Source organism: Vidua chalybeata, chromosome 5 (assembly GCF_026979565.1).
Source record: "Vidua chalybeata isolate OUT-0048 chromosome 5, bVidCha1 merged haplotype, whole genome shotgun sequence".
In the NCBI taxonomy this organism is placed as follows: domain Eukaryota; kingdom Metazoa; phylum Chordata; class Aves; order Passeriformes; family Viduidae; genus Vidua; species Vidua chalybeata.
Genome location: NC_071534.1, coordinates 50,624,835 through 50,645,585, shown reverse-complemented (window position 1 = coordinate 50,645,585; position 20,751 = coordinate 50,624,835). Strand labels below are relative to the sequence as shown.

At 34.8% G+C, this 20,751-nt stretch overlaps 1 protein-coding gene across 8 annotated transcripts in view; it reads left to right on the top strand.

Annotated features, from left to right (window-relative positions):
- Positions 1 to 20,751, top strand: part of CADPS2 (calcium dependent secretion activator 2) — a 281,254-nt gene that overhangs the window by 200,215 nt on the left and 60,288 nt on the right. For 5 of the 8 annotated variants that reach the window (XM_053942792.1, XM_053942795.1, XM_053942788.1 and 2 more), the window contains 4 exons: positions 2,339 to 2,440; positions 6,547 to 6,610; positions 8,651 to 8,774; positions 11,234 to 11,254. In XM_053942792.1, coding sequence (XP_053798767.1) covers positions 2,339 to 2,440; positions 6,547 to 6,610; positions 8,651 to 8,774; positions 11,234 to 11,254 — 311 coding nt within the window. The remainder of the gene's footprint in view (positions 1 to 2,338; positions 2,441 to 6,546; positions 6,611 to 8,650; positions 8,775 to 11,233; positions 11,255 to 20,751) is intronic. The other 3 variants (XM_053942794.1, XM_053942793.1, XM_053942791.1) reach the window with 1 other exon arrangement.

Sequence of the window (20,751 nt, the reverse complement as noted above, 5' to 3'; positions counted from 1 at the left end):
CCTTCTTGAAAAGATGATGTTAAAGTGAAAAACTCTTCTTAAGACAGTCCATCACTTTTCTTGGCTGAGTTCTTGTAAGAGAGTTCCCAAGCTGCAATAGCAAAGCTTAGTACTGGTTTTGAATTGAAAAAAATCAGTCCATAGTTCTGGCATAGTTTATGGATGGCCTAAACCTTTGAAAACTAAATGACTCTGTGAGTCTGATTTTCCTTGCAGGCACAGTAATCATATAATCAGAGTAACCAGATCAAAACAGTGCTATTTATTTTATTCAGTCTTCAAAGTAAATAAAGGAAAAATATCCAGAAGTTTAAATGAGTGGAAGTATTAAAGTATTTATCTATTTTTAATATTTCAGCTTATCTCAGAAACAGTTTCCTTTTTTCCATGGATTCTTTTCTAATCAGTAGTAGGTATATATTCCCTAAAGTAGAAAAATTATCACCAGCATGATATGTCTCAGGACTGTGTTGCAATTTTATATTATTGTTGCAATAAAGTTTGGAAGAAGAAGAGACAAAATTGTGGTTTAGACTTCATGCTATTTTCTAAAAGCATATTTTCAAGAGATTACTTTTTCAGTGCTATCAGTGGTCATTTTACAAAACCTTTTTGTGTACTCCTTCTTCTGGGACATCTGCTTCTATGCAAACATATATTTAGCAGTTCTGAAAATTTTAATTGTTGTCAACAAGGTTCCTTATGACAACAAACTCAATGATGTGACAGGTCCCTGGTACATAGTGATCCCAGCCTTAGTGGTGCAGGATGACATATATGACATCCTACTGGCTCACCTTTTTCACTTACTGTTATCTGGACCCCTAGGTCTTTGCTGACATATATATGACATGCCTCAGCGAGGCTTAATATGACAGAACTATTTACTTTATCAATCCAGAGCACAATCTCTCCTGACAATGAAATCAGACAGTGAAATTTACTTAAATTTGAGCTCATTCTATTTGTCAGAAGGCTGAGGTAAAGTATGCTGGCATCCATCAAAAGAGAGAAGATAAGTTTTTTGCTCTTTCACATCAAATTTATGCAATGGTGTATTGATGTGCCTCGCTACTCCCATCCCCACCATATCTGATTTTTTATTGTTGTCTTCACAATAATTTAAGGAAATCAGGCATTCTTTCCACCTTGACTTGACAGGTCAAAAATATAAGTGATTTAAACAGTGAGAGAATTGTTTATGTCATGACCAGGTAGCAACTTATCCCTTCTAGGTTTAAGTATAGTGCAGAAAGTTAAAGAAACAATTTAGGAAAAAAGATGCTCACAGAATCCTAGAATGATTCTTGGAACATTCAGAATGTTCCCAAAAAAAGAATGTTGTCTTTCTTTATATCATTTTACTACAATTTTCTCAGTTATAGAAACACTAAGATTGTTTTGGAGGCTCTGGAGAAGATACAGGACAGAGCCACACATAGTGTCAGGTTCAGAAACTCAGGTGAGACCTTGGAGCTAAGAAGTTAAGAAAGTAACAGGAACATTTCAGACACTTCTTTTTAAAGTATGCAGTGTGTGAGGAAGTTGTGACTGCATGGCAAAAATAATATTTGGGAACTGTGTATTTAATGTTTTTTTACTTTTGTCATAATTTTAATATAAATACATTAGTAACACTTTTAGGCTAAGACTTTAGACAAAGTGTATGTTTAATATACTAAATATACTCATTTTTAAATATTGTGACTTAAATGTGATATTTTAACAATGCCAGTGGTTTTGTTTTTAAAAGACTTTTTAGTTACATCTTTAGTGCTGCACCTATATGGAAGTCTTGATTACGTGATACTATTTGTCAATATAGGATAGGGAATCAAACTCTGTCCTCACTATGCAGGATTCCTAGGGGTTGCCTGCTGTGGCTTTTCTCGCTGCAGTTTCCCTCCCACCTTTACTTTAAAATCGCTTCTAGCTATATTGCGCCTTTAGGAAAATAAACAGAATATTCAAGGAGATGAAATTTAACAAGATTTGAGTAGACCTCTCTACTGTGACAACAGTACTAATTTTCTTGAGAAAAGATATTGTCTTTTGAAAGTGTTTGAGAGACTTATATGCAAACTTGTGTTCATATTGAGATGATGGAGAAACTTAGGACTTGAATGCAAAAGTTCAACTCCAAAGTTAAATTCTTTGTCCAGTTGCAGCCTGTTCTTTAACTATATTTACAAGTAACTGCTTATCCTTTGAGGCAATGAGAAAGAGGAAAGGGGAGTTAACACTCATGTTAAATGAAAACTTTAGAAATAAAGATCATTGTCCAAAGACAAATGGGCATGAAGAGATATCAATGATTATTAAACATTTAATATTACAGGCCAGATGGGATTGGAACAGTATCTGTGGAAGAGAAAGAAAGGTTTGAGGAAATTAAGGACAGACTTTCCTCCCTTTTGGAAAACCAAATAAGCCATTTCAGGTGAGTATATAATTTATTCAATGAATGCTACATTTTTTTCTGGAAGAATTTTCTCATGATGTTTCATTTTGGTCTTGAACAAGTGGAGTCAAAATAAAATGGTCTGCTTGCAGAGGAATAGCTTAAATATGGAATAATTTATTTACACAAGTGGTTGTACTTGAAATTTATTTGTGTAATATGTGAGTTGATAATATGATAGAAAAGATTATGTAAGAACACAGGCCCTGATTTTGTTTATTTTTTCAAAGTTCAAGCTTTGTATAAGTCTAACCAAGAAAATTGTCTGAATTAAAGTGACTGTGCCATAAGTATTTTTGGATTACTATGGATCAAGAAAATCATATGAGTAGAGAACATCTTTAATAGATGGCAGCTAAAACTTTGCTTCATGTTTAATGTAATTTTCTTGGTTTCATGATATACTTATCTTTCTTAAGGGAAGTTAAGGGTCATCACGCTCAATAAGGAGTTTGTCTTATTAAGGACTGTCAAAACCAGCAGAAGGTGTTTAAAGAAGGAGTACAAGACACAGAGGAAACATGGGATTTCCTGCTATTTTGTAGCAATTGATGATTTCTGAAACTTATTATAAAAATTGCAGATAGACCACCAAGCCTGTTACTTGTCACACTGAGCCACCCTATTTGCTGCTATTCTGTCAACCTAATCCTTTTAGACTGTATTTATAGATTTTTTTTGTCTCTGTATCACATCATAACAGCCAGTTCCACAGTTTAAATAGTTCTTTGTGAAACAGAACTTTCATTTGGCAAGGTTGGCTATGAGTTTGTTGAATGCCTCTCTGGTTTGATGAGGTAAATATCTGGTATTCAGTGGCATCATAGGTCATTGGGGATTTTTTTGAGGATAGAGGACATAGTTGCCTTCACTTGGGACTTCATATCCATATTAAACTAAAGAGAGCTATGGTTCTCCTTGGAGAGTATTCCTTTCAGGGAAAAACAGCAGTCTTTCCTTTCCTCTTTCCTCCCTTCCTCGGGAACAAAGAGCTCTTGCAAGGGAAATGATACAGAATGCTCCCTACCTTCAGGCCTTCACATGCATGAGACTAATTACAAAACTAGTCTAAAGTTTAAATAAGTCTAAATGTCTAATAAAGTCTAAATGATCTTTTGAGTTGGAACACATAAAAATCCCCATCTTACCTACACGCTAGAGTTACGTTGATGAGCTTGGGCTGCAACAGTGAGCATAGAACCTTTCTGCCTCAGTCTTGCTGGATTTCAAGCAAATTTAAACAGCATTAGAAATTCCTCCTTGAGAGCAATTAAATGTGTCATTCAAACATGAATGACTTCATCCTTCAGAGTACTCTAAGATTTGTCTTAAAATCCTATTTAATCAATACAGACAAACTGTGCTCTATCAGGTGAGGAGTAATTACTATTTCTAACTGTGAACAAATATTAGGAAAAAAAATAATAGGGGAAATGTCTGGATTTAAACGAGGATTCCAGGCATAATACTGGAAGAAAGAAAAAAGATAGTGCCTTAGAAAGCACATAAAGTCACAATGTAGGACATCCTGACAAAGCATTTGAAGTAATATTTTAAATAAAACCTTGACTCAAGAGATGTATAAGGATCACTGCTGTCGATTAACAAAGAATAACCTTGTCTGTCAGATTGCTTTCTTATGAAAACATGGTATTAAAACAACTCCATATTTCAGTTCTTCAAAATTGTTATGATAATTGTGAAATGCAGAATATTTGGAAAAATACATTAAACAGAGAGGATTTATGCAGAGTCTACACTGATTTTCTCTCTTCGGCCTTACTGTCCTTGAATGCCCTGTATTCCCTGTCATCAGGTAGTCCCACCATCTCCCAGGCTGGTTTCTTGTTTCCACTGTCCTTTCTACTGTCAGTTTGGGCATCCATGCTCTTTATTTGTTACATTTCCTAGAAATTTCAGAGACTTTCATGCCCTCCATGTTCAGATAAGTTTATTATTTTTAAATGCCAGATTCTCTATGGTAACCTCTTTATCTTCCTCATGGAATCACAGAGAGGGTGTCAGATTTTTTGTTATCACTTTGGTTTCTTAACTGTGGCATGCATTTGGCTCCTACTTCTTTGAATTTTACCTCAGGTTGCTTGTAGGTTTCTTGCTTTTTTTGAATGTATCTTTTGCTTTTGTTTTTCAAGTTCTTCATTTTTTTCATAGATCCCATTATTGAAATTGTATGTACATGTACTAAATGTACGTGTACTGAATTTTTTGGCCTGTTCTCTTTTGCTACATTATTAAATTGTATTGTCTTATGATTATTACTACAGAGCACCTCTTCTGCTCTGCACCTCTCAAATTATGTCCTCTTCACATTTGAGACTGAATCCAGAATATGTTTTTTGAAATTAGCAGTTCAAGGAAGCAATTCAAACCCGTGTCCCAAAAGATTATCATTATACCTTGTCCTAATGAGGTATCAGTCAAGTATATATGTCTTGAGTTGAAATCTTGAATTTGCACCTCCTCTAATCTCACTTAACATTTTGTAATCACACTAATTGTTCTAACTAGGGGATCAGTGGTACAGACTTTCAAGGATCATCAGCATTTTTTTTTCCTCTGCAATATGTTGATACTTATTCTAAGCTTTGCCCTCTCTCGATTGCTTAGTGTTGTGTGCACTGGTCAGCTGTCATGGACAGTTTAATTGAAGAGTGCATGTCTCTTCCTGCCTTCTCAGAGCAGCTCTGAACATTTACTGTGTCCACTTAAGTGACTAGGTCACACCCATCTGAAAAAGATGCTCTCCCTTGCCTGCCAACTGACCTGCACCTTCCAGTTTTAATACTTCCCTATGGCCTTTGTAATTTTCATTTTCACTGCTATCAGCCTGGTTCCATTATGATTAACATGCAGTCAGCCCATCCTGTGCTAGTGGCTGTCATCTAAAGTAGTTCTTAAGGTACTTACACCTTTCCTCTCTGTCACCTTGTCTACCCACTGAGACTTCTGATCTCTGCCAGCCTCTCAGGCATCGAATGTAGAAGAGACAATATTTCTGAGAAAGCTATCATGAAAGTCTTGGACTTTAACCTCTTGCCTGGCTGTGTGAATTTTATCCCTGGAGTCTTTACAGAGACAAAAGTAAATACTGGAATTCTTGCTGCAGGAAATCCTGTTTTGACCTCATTTATAAGGCTTTATTTTGGCTGACTAAAATGTAGATCTAAAATTCACTGGTCTGAATCCTTTTATCATTAGAAAAGATTTGACTAGTGGAAAACATTAGAATAGGAGGCTACCATTCTCAGTGAGTAATAATAAGAAAAAAATAATCTCAGCAAAGCAAAAAATCCTTTTTCCAACTGGGGATATCCCAGTAAGATTTTATAGACAGGATTAAGAGAGGTTACAGTTGCCTGAGCACTGTATTCTCATTGACCTGCTATATTGCATCATTCAGCAGACAAAAATAAAAAATAAAGCTATGAATGCAATCACTTTTTAATTTACATGATTTTAGGAGTGGGTATGGTTTAAGTTGTAGCTGATAAAATTTAAGATAAATGCTTTTCCAAGGTATTTTTAATATAATACAAAAAACACAGAATATCTGACAGCATTGATAGCTCCAGAAATTAAAATATCTGGTATTTTATCCTTGTCTTAATCCAATTTTAAAATAAAATACAATATACAGAATGTTGCTTCATAGGTCCAGTAGCAGTCATGGCTACATGAGAAATAGTACCTCTTTCCAGGAAGATGACAATTAAAGTCATCAGAGACCTTTAAATATTCTTCATAGCTGATAATTTCGAAAGTGATGCTTTCTGCCTTTTAGTGTTTTTTCTGCACTTAGGCCTAAAATGCTGGTAGGCTGATACTACTTTATATGTATGTACTCCATGGTACAATACTGAAGAGGCTTTCTGCTTTTTTTAGTACTTCAAGTATGGGAGTTTTCTGTTAACATAATGCAAGTTGTATGCAGATACATCTTAAAGTAAATTCATAAATTCATAAATTTTATAATTCTGGTAATTTTATGTTCCTCTTATTTTTTTTTTTTCTTTCTCCTTTTTTTCTTTTCTTTTTTTTTTTTTTTTTTCTTTTTACTTTTTAAGATACTGTTTCCCTTTTGGACGTCCTGAAGGAGCTTTAAAAGCCACACTTTCATTACTTGAAAGGGTAAGTTTAAGAACATGTTTTAAGTTCTGCTGAGCCTGCATTTTTCTTTTGCGTTCAGGTTGCTGAAAGCAGATTCATGTCTTCTCAGGTGTTTTACTTCTGGTTTGAAATGCTGACTGGAATGATGGTTGTTTTTGTTTTTCTCTCATTGCTTTCCACAGAGGCAAACAGCTGTTTTCTGCAGGACTTATTTACTGGACTTTCACTTCAAGCCACTGAATTGTAGTCAGTGACTCTGTGCCTTTTATATTTAACACTTATCCAACATTACCCCTAGAGTGGTACAAGTCTACTCTACAGCCCCTATTTCCTGCTGTTTATGACTTCTATGCTGCTGTTATTGTCTATACTCATATGTAATATTAAAAACCTTCTCTATAATTCAAATAATACTCCATAAATGCCTTATCTGAGTCAATTTAAGAAGCAAAAGCTATACACAGCAAATCTGACATGGGCAGCTACAAGTGTAAACTCCTGCCCAGCAAATCCTCTTGTATTGACTGGAAAGGAGAATACCTCATAATGATAAAAGCATCTCAGTCATCTCTGTGGAAAAAGGATTTTAAATTCCGGCAGAGATTCCAAAGGAATTGTATCAGCAGGAGTCTGATGAAGGTATGAATTCAAAAAAAGTTTAGTACCCAGGCTGTGTTGCTTTGCCAAAATCTGAGAGGTTTGGTCCCGGCAAATATTAGTTATTCTGCCGTGCAGAACACTTCATGGATAGAAATTCTGTCTTAGAAAACCTCTGCCATGTTCAGAAAACACATAGGGAGTCTAGGTATATATGTTTTATTTCACTTACCATCTCAGTGATTGTAGTGCTGTGTAGTGTAGTGCTGCTTTGTGCTTTTTGAAACATCCATTTCCTGTCCCCTTTCCTGCTGTTGCAAATGGTAATGGTGCTCTAACTGGTGCTCAAGCAGCACCACTGTCAGTCTTGTCTGGGAATAAATGTGCTTTCCTACATTTGTGAACACAGAATAGGTTAGAACCATCTTATTTTACCTGTCTTTGTAAAATTTGAAAAAAAATAAGACCAAGAACAAAAGATTTTGAATACTGTAAATTCACTTGTCGATAACCAGAAGTTATTGATTAAAAAAGCAAGCAAACACAGAAAGAGAAGTCATATTTGTGTGCAGGTATTCTAGAAATCTGTTTCACAGCAATGTCTTCCTAATAGCTCCACTATTGCTAAACCTGTTTCTTTCCTACCACATCCTTTCAAGACTGCATCTCTTGCTCCCTCCTTTTAACAGTAACTTTTAGATGTATAAAGGTGTAGCTTGTCCAGGGATCCACTTGAGAAGCATTTTTTTTTAATCTGAATTTTATTATTTACATGAAAATGTGATAAAAATAGTTTAGTTTCGTTTACACTTACCTGTTGAAAGTTAATGGAGTGCAGAATTAAAATAAAAATGCAAATGAATTATCAACACTTTTTTTAACATAATCCAGAGTATATTATGCTATATTCATATAAAGGGTATGGATTCTTGGTTTACCTCAATAGGTGCAAGAGGTGAGGTAACAACTCACATGTTTTGAAAACATTTATATGGAGTGTTCTTCTACTTGTCCACAGTAAAATGTTCTGCTGAAAGTTCAATGTTTTCCCTGTCCTCTATATAGATGACATTTTTTTCACAGCAGGGACATACTGAATTTGAATAACTTGGTGGAAGCTTTTCCAAAGGTGAGAACCAAGCCAATTCCCACAATCACATCTTCAGTGGTAACCGTGATCCAGCCCATCCACGGAATGCTCTTGTTCTACTGGTCTCGATGTCATCCAAAGACTGACTGGCATGTTGCAAGTTGGCAAACAGGAGGGATAAATACTGGACAGGCAGTCAAATAAGGGGTGAACAGAAACTTTCAAAGATGAAGATCCACCAGTTGAAATAGTTCCTTTTTGACTTCTGCCTTTAATCATTATCAAATCTGTAGTAACTTTAGGATACATTTATCCTTTTCCTGTGGGGTTTGGGTAATAATTGTAATGAAGTGGTATAATTGTCTCTGACACAGGTTTTAATGAAAGATATTGCCACTCCTATACCAGCAGAAGAGGTGAAGAAAGTGGTTAGAAAATGTCTGGAGAAGGCTGCCTTGATCAATTACACTCGACTTACAGAATATGCCAAAATAGAAGGTTAGTACAGCAATCAACTGCCGAAGTGGCTGTAAAAGCCAACAATGCCTATTAACTGCATATTCCACGAGCAGCCTTTTCCCTTTCCAGAACAAACCCCTTCCACAGCAAGGGGAAATGTCTCATTAAAATCTCAGCTGGTGAACTGTGGAGCTTTTTCCTATTCATTGCTTTAATATGCCTCCTGGGACCCTGTTTGAATAAAAGACTAGGACTTCCTAATTTAAGTTGCCCTTTGTTCTTACTTTTGAGCTCTTCATAAATTTAAGAGGTTGTTTATGGGTTATTTTTTATTTCTCTAGCTATTTCTAGTGATTAAACTACTGACAGGAAATCCTTTCCTTAACAGCAGTGTCTCTGCCTTGAAATTTGAAAACTGTATATGTATTCTTTTCTGAAGTATTTATAAGGCAGACAAATAGATAAATTCTATTTAGTTTTACTGCTCTGTTATCAGATGTATAATAATAATCTGATTATTAAAACCTTAATTACATCCTGATTTAATGAATTAAGAGGACAAAATACTAAGTTTGAAGATAATCAGGAGTTTTTCTGAAAGTTTGGTATGTTCTGTAGAGTATATCATGAAATTAACTAAAATTTTGCTTTAAAAAATGGCCAGGATGCACAATGTCATTTTACCATTTGTAAACCTTATGTAGAACAAAAAGGAAGTCATAATAGTCAAATGCCTTGTCAAGATAGACTTTTTTTCTCCATAAAGTACAAAAAGCTAGAGATACTCCTGTCCAAATGTCTTCAAGAACAGAAAGCTGTATACACTGGATTTTTGGAGCTAGAGTTAATCTCAGGAAAATATTATAGGATTAATTCTGGGGTTTTTTTTTAATATAAATTTTATGCATATTAATTTTTAATAGCATATATTTGTAGCAATATACCAGAAGAAACAGAGCTAGCTTAGGAGCAAATTGAAGAAGCCTCAAATATTTAGCAATATTATAAAGCCAACTTTTTTCCCATTTTTATCTCTGCTCAAATTCTCTGAAAAACATGAGTTAACCGCTCTCACAAGTGATTAACAAAAGATCCATCTCATCACTATAGCAACCAGTATTATAGCATGGAAGTAACAACATGAAACCATCCTAGTAACCAGTTTATCATAATTAATTATGATATCATGTTGTGTTAAAGAAAAAAAAAGATGAATATTAAATCTATTCTGGAAAGGAAAAGGAAAAAAAGAATGTTTTCCTTATTTTTATATTTCTGTATTCATAAAGGGAAATGTTAATGTTCAGTATTTAAGTCGTGTATCAAACCTGTTGAAACAATGAGTATAAAAACAGAAACATTTTTATAACACGAAAAAAGCTTGCAAAAGGTACCTGAAACACTGACAATAAAATGGATTGGAAAGATTTTTGCCATGATGTAAATAAATCTTTTCCCCAAGATTTTTTACTGTACCCTAGAGAATTGTGGGACTTCCCCTGAAGTAGCAAAGTTTGCACTTCGAGATATTCACACTGTTAACACTGAGTAAGCTGTAACAGCACATGAAACTGACTCCCATATTTCGACTTGCAGTTTTCTTTTTTGGATTTATTGCCTTTTGATTGGAACACAACTAGATTTATTTAAGTCGTTTCACACTCATGTAGTTGTAAACTCAAAGCACAGCACATCATTGCATATATAAAGAGAACTAGGTGAAGTACTTTTCTGAGAATAAAGTACTGTTGAAAGTGAAGGACTCCAGCATCATAACATCAGAAAATTCAATCCACTGGATTTCAATGGCAAGAAGACCTGTATTGGTATCTTTTGATACTCTGGTCATTACGAACATCCTACTTTTGTACCAATATAAATGTAATATTTTTCAGCAATAGGTTTCATTCTGTTTCTTTAGGTTTATAGGAGCATTACTGTATCTGTGCACTAAAGTTACATTCTTCTCTTGAAAGTAATTTATGTTAGTGTTTGCATTGAATGCTTACTCCTCAAATTGCATACAGAAAGCATAGAGTCCTTATATTTATAATATTACTGATGTCCTCAAATGTGGCTGGCACATCTTTTGGAGATTTTTCTCTTTTGACTATTTCTTTAGTGAACATCATATTAGTCAGTCAAAATGTAAATATTACAAGATAACATCAGCTATATACACCAAGAGCAAATACCTAAAAAATAGAGACACAAAGAAGGTTCTAATACAAATAATATTCTCATATATGATTATGAACTCCCATGCACAATCTGGATGCAAGTTCAGTGCCTGAGCTTGAAATAAAGACTATACAGGGCTAGTAAATGCAAATATATTACTCAGAAATATGCACCATTTCTCCCTCACATGAAAAAACCCACCATGTACACAAGATGTTAAGAAGCTATTGTCTCCTTATGTGGTATTTATTCTTCTCTAATTATAGGAGTTTTATTTATGTAATAATGTTTTTCCTTTCCTATTTTTTCTTATTTAGCAACAGCAGAAAAGGACTCAGGTGATTATTATTTGTGTGCATGTCTGCATGTATTACAGGTGTCGTGTGTTGTCTCTGTTGTTATTATTTTTCTTGATTTGAACAATACCAAGATACTGACCAGAACATTTGTGAATATTAAAATTAATTTTGTTGTAGTTTAGTCCATGTATTTACACTGATACTTAATTATGACGTACCTATTTATTAGCTAAACTGCTAATAAATAGGTATATCATTTTAGGCGCAGCAGTTTTCTGTTTTGGAATATGATGAAGTTGTATTTTCTGTGAAAGGGGTATAACTAAATGATTCAGGAAAGTTTAATTTTGTTAAATTCAAAAACAGTTTGTGTATTTAGAGAAATAAAATTTCATAGTCCTCTGCAAAAATTGTATCCATTTCGTAACAGGATTGCTCGTTATTAGTGAAGATATTGCTAGGAAAACTAATCTTGTAAAACTGGTTTTACATTTCTCTGATATGTCTTTGTTTAGTGATACATTTCTTTTTTTCGGTATAGCTGAGGGTTACATGGATGGTAATTCTTTGTGTTCCTGATTACAGGGAGGGGGTTTTGAGTTCTTATATCCCAATATTTAAAAATCATCATACAAAGAGCACAGCTGAAGTAGTATTTGCAGCTGAGTAGAGCTGACTGCATAGAAGTATGAGGGATTGTGCATATCTGTACTGTGAAATAGAGCTGTGCACTGCTTTGTCTTACCTGACATACATATCCAAAGAATGATTGTGGTGCTTTGTGGGGTTTCACAAACAATATTAACCACAATTATGGGAAGGGGAATTGAGCTGGTAGTTCTCTTGTGATGAACTAATTTTCCGTCTGGAAAGGCATACTGGTGTGATGATAACAAAGTTGCGTGAAGGTAGTTCAAAGAGAAGCTCCTTGCTGATGAGGGGCTTGAAAATTACTAGCAAATTATTAGGACTACTTTTTTTTAACTACTGTGTCCATAACTGAAGTAAAAAAATTCCACTGATTTCCAAGACTTTCACTGTCTTTTGTTTAAAAGCTTTAAATGCCCTGTAAATAGGAGATCTTTTGGAATTTTTAAAGAAGAGGGTAGGCAGTGTGCTGGTGGAATGGATATTCATGCCACAGTCTGTAGGGTGAGTTGATGGGAGCCCACATTGCTCCCATGATCTGCTGACCCCTCCCATCAACAGGAGAGGTTCCTTAGGCAGGGGACTCCAAGTGCTCTGAAAGTCCTTCAACAGTTTCTCTGTGCAAGGCCAATCTCATACCATCAAATACGAAACACCCTAAAAACAGTTTCCCTTCTGTGTTAAATACCTAAAGCTAGATAGCAGAAATATTCCATTTAATATTTTTACATCTCTAGGTATTAAAGAAAATATCTCTTGAAATTAGAAATTCGGAAACAATTAATTGAAATTAATTGAAAATCATTTGGGACATTTTAGAGATTTTTTTTTTCCTTTCACCTTTGCGCTCCAAAAGCTTGCTTGTGCACTTTTATACAATGTCTACACTTTTATACAATGTGTATCAGCTCAAGTACAAATCTTCCTTGTGCCACACACTTGCTAATCTTAGTTTTTCTCAGGCTCTTTATGTGGGAAACCCAAAACCATTAAGCATAGATGACATAGTTACAGGCACAGAAATAAATAAACAAACAAACAAATAAATAAATAAATAACTGTACCTGGTTTTAATCATTTTACATGCTTTGACAAAACCATAGCCCTTCTTAACACAGGATAGTGAAGTTGTCCCTTAAGTGACCTGGCAAATAACTCGATTAGAGAATGGATGAGAGAAAAGCCTATCACATATAGTAAGTTCACTGTCTGAGTTAGCTGAAGCTAGAGGTTTATAGGCTGCGTTTATAATTTAGTTGCTTAATTAAATACCAGTTCTGACTAAAAATGCAACTGAAAATTAATCAGAAACTCAGAAAAAATAATTTTATTGAAAGGAGATAGACTGTATCCACTGGAATTTTGTGAAGCATTGAACATATTTCTCTGATGCAAAAGACAAAGCCACTGGGATGAATCACAATATGATGACATTTTAGGGCCAGATCCAGCTGTTATCTCTAGCTGGACTCCTACAGATTTCATCATGAACTTGATGTACAATATGCTTAGCCTTAATACCATATATTGTACTTTTGTGGAAAATGAGAAAAACTTTTTCTAGATAACTGTTGTTTACCCTTTAACTTGTGCATTATATACTGATAATGAATCTTGAATTTGAGGAGTGTCCGTGTTAGGTAATACAGAGGTGAATATGCAGATTCTTTTTTGGCACTGTCGTTGCCAAGTTCCCAGGTCTATTCCCCAAGTGCTCTCATTTTCACAGTCTCAGCTGAACGAGTCTCTGAATGTTTTTCCCAAAGACAGTGGTTACTTTCTTAATGGCAAACATGGTGGCATAAGCAGCACTTCCATCAACAATATTTGTTTACAGTCTGGATGACATTTTATTGAGCATCCCTCATCGTTGTACTGTTATGAATATAGAATAGATTTTTTTAACAAAAACTACATTTGCCATGGCAATTTTACAGGGTTCAGCATGTCATTCCTTATTACATGTACAGCTGAATTTCTCATGGAGTAGCTAATCTGCTCAGTCAGTGTAATTACCATTATGAAGAGAATAGCAGGAAACCTACTATTATAATTTTGAACTGTATCTAAGAACTCTCATATAATGTTCTGGTAGTTTGCAGCAAGGGTTTATAATTTTTCAAGGATATGAATCACTACATCAATACATGAAAATCTCTTTTTAAGTATGACCCATTTTCATTTCAGCATATTCTGTCTTTGAGATTTCACTACCTGAAAGCACTTTTTAAATTGTTTTGTGTATGGCATGTATTCCTTTCTTATTCAGTATTTAACTTATATTAACTCTTCCTATGGATAAAGTTGAACAAAAATGGACCTCCCAGATTCTGAGGCCAGAGACAAACAGCATTCTTCATATGCATTTTGCATACTTCCTATGAAGAGCCTATAGAAATTTGCATGGCTCCATCACCTGTTTTCTCTCCCTCAAAAAAGACAGCCTTCCTTACACAGACTTCTTATTTTTTACTTATATTTTATACACGTCCATACACACAGAGTAATAAAATGCATTATTTATTCCTTCTCATAAATTAATGCTTTTCCCCCTTAAATTTATTAGAAAACTGAATGGCTGAGGACTAATTAATTTTGCTATTGCTGCTGTTATTGCCTGAGAAAAGACAGAAACTTACACATAAATACATTTTTCAGCACAGGGGCATTACCTTGCTGTGCAAATATAAAAGGGATTAAAGTGGTAAATGTCTGTAAAACAAATAGGGCAGTATTTGTCATTGTCTGTGGATATTAATTTCTGAGGCAATAGACAGATTGTAGTCTTTTAACTCACCATTTTTAAAATTCTGTAGTAACTCAGTATACTGGGCTCCTTCTGCCAAACCATTTGAATAAAAGGAATAAGAATAAATTCCATTAAAATTGGAGCAAGTAGTTATTCTGAAGTGTACAATTGTTCAAAGACAAATAAGTTGTCATGCCAAAATTTGTTTCTATCAGAAAGACTGCCAAAGGCTGAATAAATGCTAACTCCATACAAGAGAAGGTCAGGAGAAACTCGGAAGTTTGGTGGGTTTTAAGATATCGATCATTAACATACTCATTACATACATACAAGTTTCTAAAGGAAGGGTCATATGTAAATGCCCTCAAGGCTTAGAAGGATCTGTCTGGCTTAAAAAGAAGAACACTACAAATATTACTGAAGCTGAGAAGGCAAGTGGAAAGAGTCATTGTACGTGGAGAGGACTTGATTAAAGCTCTCCATGCATGTTCATTTCAGTGAGCAAACAGAAGTGGGTTGCACAGCAGCATAGCACCTTCTTGGTGTCTCTTGTGCAACTAAATGGAAATGAGGATATGAGCAAACATCCCTGATTTCAGTTTTGGACCTGTAAAAGAATCCCCAGATTGTTAGGTCTGCATCCTGATATTCCTTTGTAAGCATACCTACATCCTTATTTAACAGTAGGGCTGAGTCAGTCTTTGTCATTGAGCTTCCCCTTTTCAGTCCCCTGCTTCACCCGCAGGAAGGTCATTTCAAGTGCTATTTGTTGTACAGGTGTATCAGCACCTTTCAGTTAAATTAGTTCACAAACTTAAGCATGCCAACCTTGTCCTGTATCCCAAATGAGGGAGGGATAGTTCCATCCTTCATTAGCATTTCATCATCTCCAGTTCCTCCATGCCCTACGATGCATTTTTAGACAAGAGCTTAGTACTCATGCAACCTAGGCTTTCATCACCTTGTCTCAGAGTATCTGCCTGTTCTTCATTTTTATTATTTCAGGAGTCTTTCTCTATTAAAGTTTGAATACCTTCTTGAACATTGGTGACAAGAACTGTGCAAAGTCATCCCCATGCACAGTACTAGCAGTACTGTTATACCAGAAATGTTCTATCTAATATAATCAAGGAACACGGGGTTCTGATATCTGTATCACGCTTGTGTCACACAGCCCTTCTGCGGAAAGTTAATTCAACCCAGTCTTAGAGTTTTGATCATTTTGAGCTGACATATTTCCAGTTTATAGGAAATGTTTATTGCTGTTCATGTGTCAAAATGTATTGTCCCTTCTTAAAGGACTTTAATATGTTTTCCTTTAACTCTTGAAGGTATTTTGATATATTTCTCTCTCCCATTCTTTGGAATTGTCAAATTCTTGTTACTTCATCTTTCTATTTCCCATGTTTTACGCATTGTCATTGTGCTTCTAATATTTATTCTGAAGTCCCTGGTGAAAATATTAAGGAAGCTAAGATGAATCTTCAAGGAATCTCTCAAGAATCCTTTTTTTTGCACTTTCTCAGCACTGCTTATTCCATTTCACTTGAGGCATCTTCTTTATACCCCACACAGTTTCTTTTTTAATCCTCATTTTCTTCAGCTTAACTGGTAGTTTTCCCATGAGGCACAGTATCAAGTGCTTCATTAAAGTCAGAATAGATAAGATCCATTGAATTTCTTTTATACAAAAATAGCCTATATAGAAATGCACAAGTCTAGTTCAACCTACCTTTGCAAATCTGTGTTACAATTTATTTTATTTTCTGTTCATTTTATGTCCTCAATTAGTAATTTCTTCAAATTGTGTTTTAGTTAATAATTTTCAACATCTCTTTTCCCTTCCCCTTGCCTGCTAGCATTAGGTTTCTTGTCATTTTTCAGTAAGGCTCCAAAATTAAGAATCATAAAATATTCTGGTTTTTTAAAAATACTTTTTACTAAGTCTGCATTTTCAAGTGCCAGTTTTCTCTCCATCTGATAGGTGAGTTATTAATCTATCCAGTTCTCTTTATTCATGAAGCCTTTCAGTTTGGCATGTTTGTTATCTCTGAGTTTTATTCTACAGTATCAGGAAGTGCTGACAGTATTAGTTCTTTCCTCCTTTGAAGTGAAATTAGAAGTGAGAAAAAGAAGGAGAATACCAGCTGCTTGTAGCTGTGTTGCAAAAATCGGAATACAAAAAAATCTTATATAAAATGCTTTGATGATCAACTAGCAAAAAAATTATATTTTTCTTTTGCTGTTACCTTTTTGATTTTGTTATTTTTATGCTTTTCGATGAGCCAAGATTCCCTTCAAAAAAACAAAACAAAAACATGTGATTGCCTCATGAAGGTAATTCCATTGAATACTATGATAAATTTTAAAAACCAGAAAATACTGTACCATGACACACTTAATAAAATGGTAGGTCATGGAATAGGAGATGTGAACTTTAGCTTTTTACAAATCTCATAATCTTTCTGTACATAGCTAATAATGGTAATTAATTCTAATTTTTTCCCCTAGAATTTAAAATAATACTGAAATTGTAGAAAGCAATTATGGAAAGACTGGTTTCAGCTTCATAATTAAAGCTAAATTCCACTTTTTCCATAAGGTTTGATTTTTTTTTATGTGAAAAATAGAGAATGTCCTTCCAAATCTACCTCCTTACTTTTTCATGCAGAATTAATTCTGTGAGAAATTGCACAAAAATTTAGCACAGTGAAATATAAATTATCTGTGGGTAGATTATAGCAGTTTTGGGTTAACTCTTCAGAATCAGTTCAGGTTTAGTAATATACTATCTTCAAGCAATCTTGCAAAATTGCTTCACATGTTAAAAAGGCCAAATGAATGGGCCCTGCAGGAGCAGAGTTGGCTCCAAAAGGCTCAAATTATGATGTGTCTGTGTTATCAATTACATTGTGTCTTGCCTTACTGTAAGCCCATTGAGGCTGTGAACTTGGGAGCTTCTCAGCATACTTGCCTTTTTTCCAATACCTCTGCCTTGAGACAGGTTGGCTTTCCTGAGACACTGGTTCTGGACATGCTTGTTTGAAGAAAAAGGGGGAAGGATGAAATACAAGGCAGGGAAAACCAGTAAGGGATATATGCTGTGTCACTGAGGGGGAGACTGGCAGGCCAGAGTCAGGAGTCTCCTAGTTGCATTGTATTCATAACCAAGAAAAAAACGCCTCTTTAATGAGCAGATTCCTGTGCGCAGCAAATGTCAATGAGAAATTAATCACACATGTTTAACAGCTTACATGCTGTGGAGAAAATGAGAGAGGTGAATTGTGCATTTGTCTTCAAGGATGTCTTCAACTCTCTTGTGGAGAGAAAGCTTAAGGTAGGTTTTAGACACACTGTTGTTAGGTTTTAGACATCCTGATTGTCTCAAAAGGAGGACTGGGGAGAAGTTCCCTGACCTGTGTGATGCAGGAGGTGAGACTGGATGATCTGACGGTCCCTTGTGGCCCAAGGCTCGATTGGTTCATGGAGCAGTCAATTTTCATTTCAGTAACACTTCACTCAGTTAACTTAGCTCATTTAACAATATTGCTCGGTACCTATGTGACTCACTGGTAATGCATACTTGAGAAAGCATCCATTATTTGCAAAGCCTGGTTTGCTTTTTCATTTTGGCAGGATGTGAAGCTGGAAACAGATGATTGATGGCTTTTTCTGTTTATTTTCTAAAAGATGTCAAGCAGCATATTTACTGACTCGACTCCTGCTGCAACTTGTTTGTTTGAACAGTGTAAACACATCTTAACAACCTTCAGTAATTGTGGGAAGAAAGACATTGTGAATATAATGAAAACTGACAGCACTGATTTCCATTCCTGTAATTCCTTTCTGCTTACAAAGACAAGCACAAGTATTTGGCTCAGGTGTTTTGGAGGTTCTAAAAACTTCCAAATAAGAATTTCTTGCCACTCATATTTCATATACACTATTTGCTTGGCTAAAAAATAAAAAATAAATATTTCCTTCTTTATTTCTCAAATTACTTCATAGCCCCTTGTGTATATACACATGTAACTGTTCGATATCCATAAGACGTATTCCCTAGAATTTGAAAGGTTTTAGTTACAGAAAAAAAATGCCTAGGTGGTGTGGTAACTTACATATGGAAAAGGAAGCTTTATATGAAGCTTAAGTGAAATGTGGGGAAGTCTATATCATGGAAAAGAAATAGCATATACTGATTTATTCTGTGAATAAGTAAACAAAAAAAATTAGAGACATTTGTCCAAGGATACAGACTGTGTTCAATTCTCTGCCACCTTTTCTTATGAACAAATCTGCTAAGAAAATAATGATTTTTAAAATTGTGAAAAGCTAGGTAATTTGCATATTTTTAGATAGTAATAAATAGTTGCAGTGTAAACTAGTAAATAGCATGGTGAATTTTATGGAAACATGAAATTGGAATTGATTCAGTCTAGTATAGCCCACATTTTTAGTCATTCCTGCCATGAAACATCAATTGGAAGCCTACCATAATCAATTTAAAAGTGTATTTACAGTTTTCATACTCTTTTTCCTCCTAAACATGCTAATCCTATTGAAAAAAAACTGTTCCTGAACATTAGTCCCATAATGACTGAAAACTTGAAAATGTCTAGTTTAAATCATTTGTCATGACTGATCTATTCTTCTGCCAGCATCATCCCTGATCAAAGGTAGGTCCTTTCCTTCCCAAGTGTCTCTACTTCAGGAACACTGTACTCCTACATTGCCTGTGTGTGAACATTTCTGATGCTCACTTTCATCCTTCATTTTATTACGCTTATGATGCCTTTCAGACAAATACAACAAAAAAAACCTCGTTTCCTTTTCTGATCAAAATCCATCACTTCAGCACAGATGACCAGAACTGTATTTCCTTAATGCCTTGTTCAATGTAATTGCTACTTGCCTGAGACCATATTTCTCTTCACTGTGATCTTATCACAGTGGTGGAGCAAGATAATCTCACAGTTAGGTGGTAAATCTTTTTTTCTCCTGCTCTCCTTAGTGATAATGATATCTGTTCAACAGCCATTTTTAGGCCATCCTGAGCTAATTGCAAGTGTGGAATAAATTAATTTATTCCAGAGCAAAAATGCAACATGAGATTCAACATAATTATTAGAATTGCTTTCTTAATAATGTAGAGGAGCCCTTCTAGGATATAATTTCTGAATATTTTACAGCTTATTTAGTTTCATTAGGAATGTATGCAGTTATGAATGCAATTATTTTGTTTACTTGGTTAGTGGTGAGGTAATGAAGATCAGGCTGAGTGTGTAATAAAATGAGTTGTTTATGCTGAAATCAGATGTTCCAGTCATGCTCTCTATTAATATCACTGGTTTATTCCTAAGACTCATTAACATCAGTGACACTACTAGTGATGTATATTATCTGTATGAATTGTACTTGCTATGTGATCGGAGAGGGAAGGACACTGACCACTAGCAGAAAGAGCAATTTCAGTCCAGGGTAAGTGTAGAAACCACTGGTTTAGTCTGAATCCAATTGTAGTCTTTTTAATATAAAACCTAAATAATAGGCACTTGGCTGATCCTTGCTAATCTCTCTTGGTTCAATATGGTTGTTGTTATATTCGTATAATCATTCTGCAGTATAAGAATTGTAAAGGCAATACAGTGCAGTATTGAAAACAGTGATCTTGGCATTATGAATGTAGTAGTTTTGTGCCTTGTGTGTGCTTTGTGCTTGACCCATGTTCCTATACTAACTCTTTCTTCAGCTAAATTCTGGTTTTAGAAAAAGAAGTATTTCAACATATCTGATTATGTGGTCTCTTCTAATAAGATTTGAAAAAATTATTTGTAGTTGCTTCAATAACTAATTTTTGTGCTTGTTTTTTTTACATGAAAACAACGTGGGGTATTAGTCACTTTGAAGTAGATGTTTGCTGGAGACTCTAATCCAGTGTTTCTTCAAAAATTACATCAAAGCTATATATTTCATTGCTGTAATATGCATTAATGTGTTAGGGCTGGAGAACTGGACAAGATCACCTGCCTTTAAAATGTCTGGAATGTTCTAGAAATGTTAAGTGTTAAAAATATTTATTGCATGCAGATTAATATTCTTAGTAACACCAAGAATATTATATGAATTGTTTAATTGATCT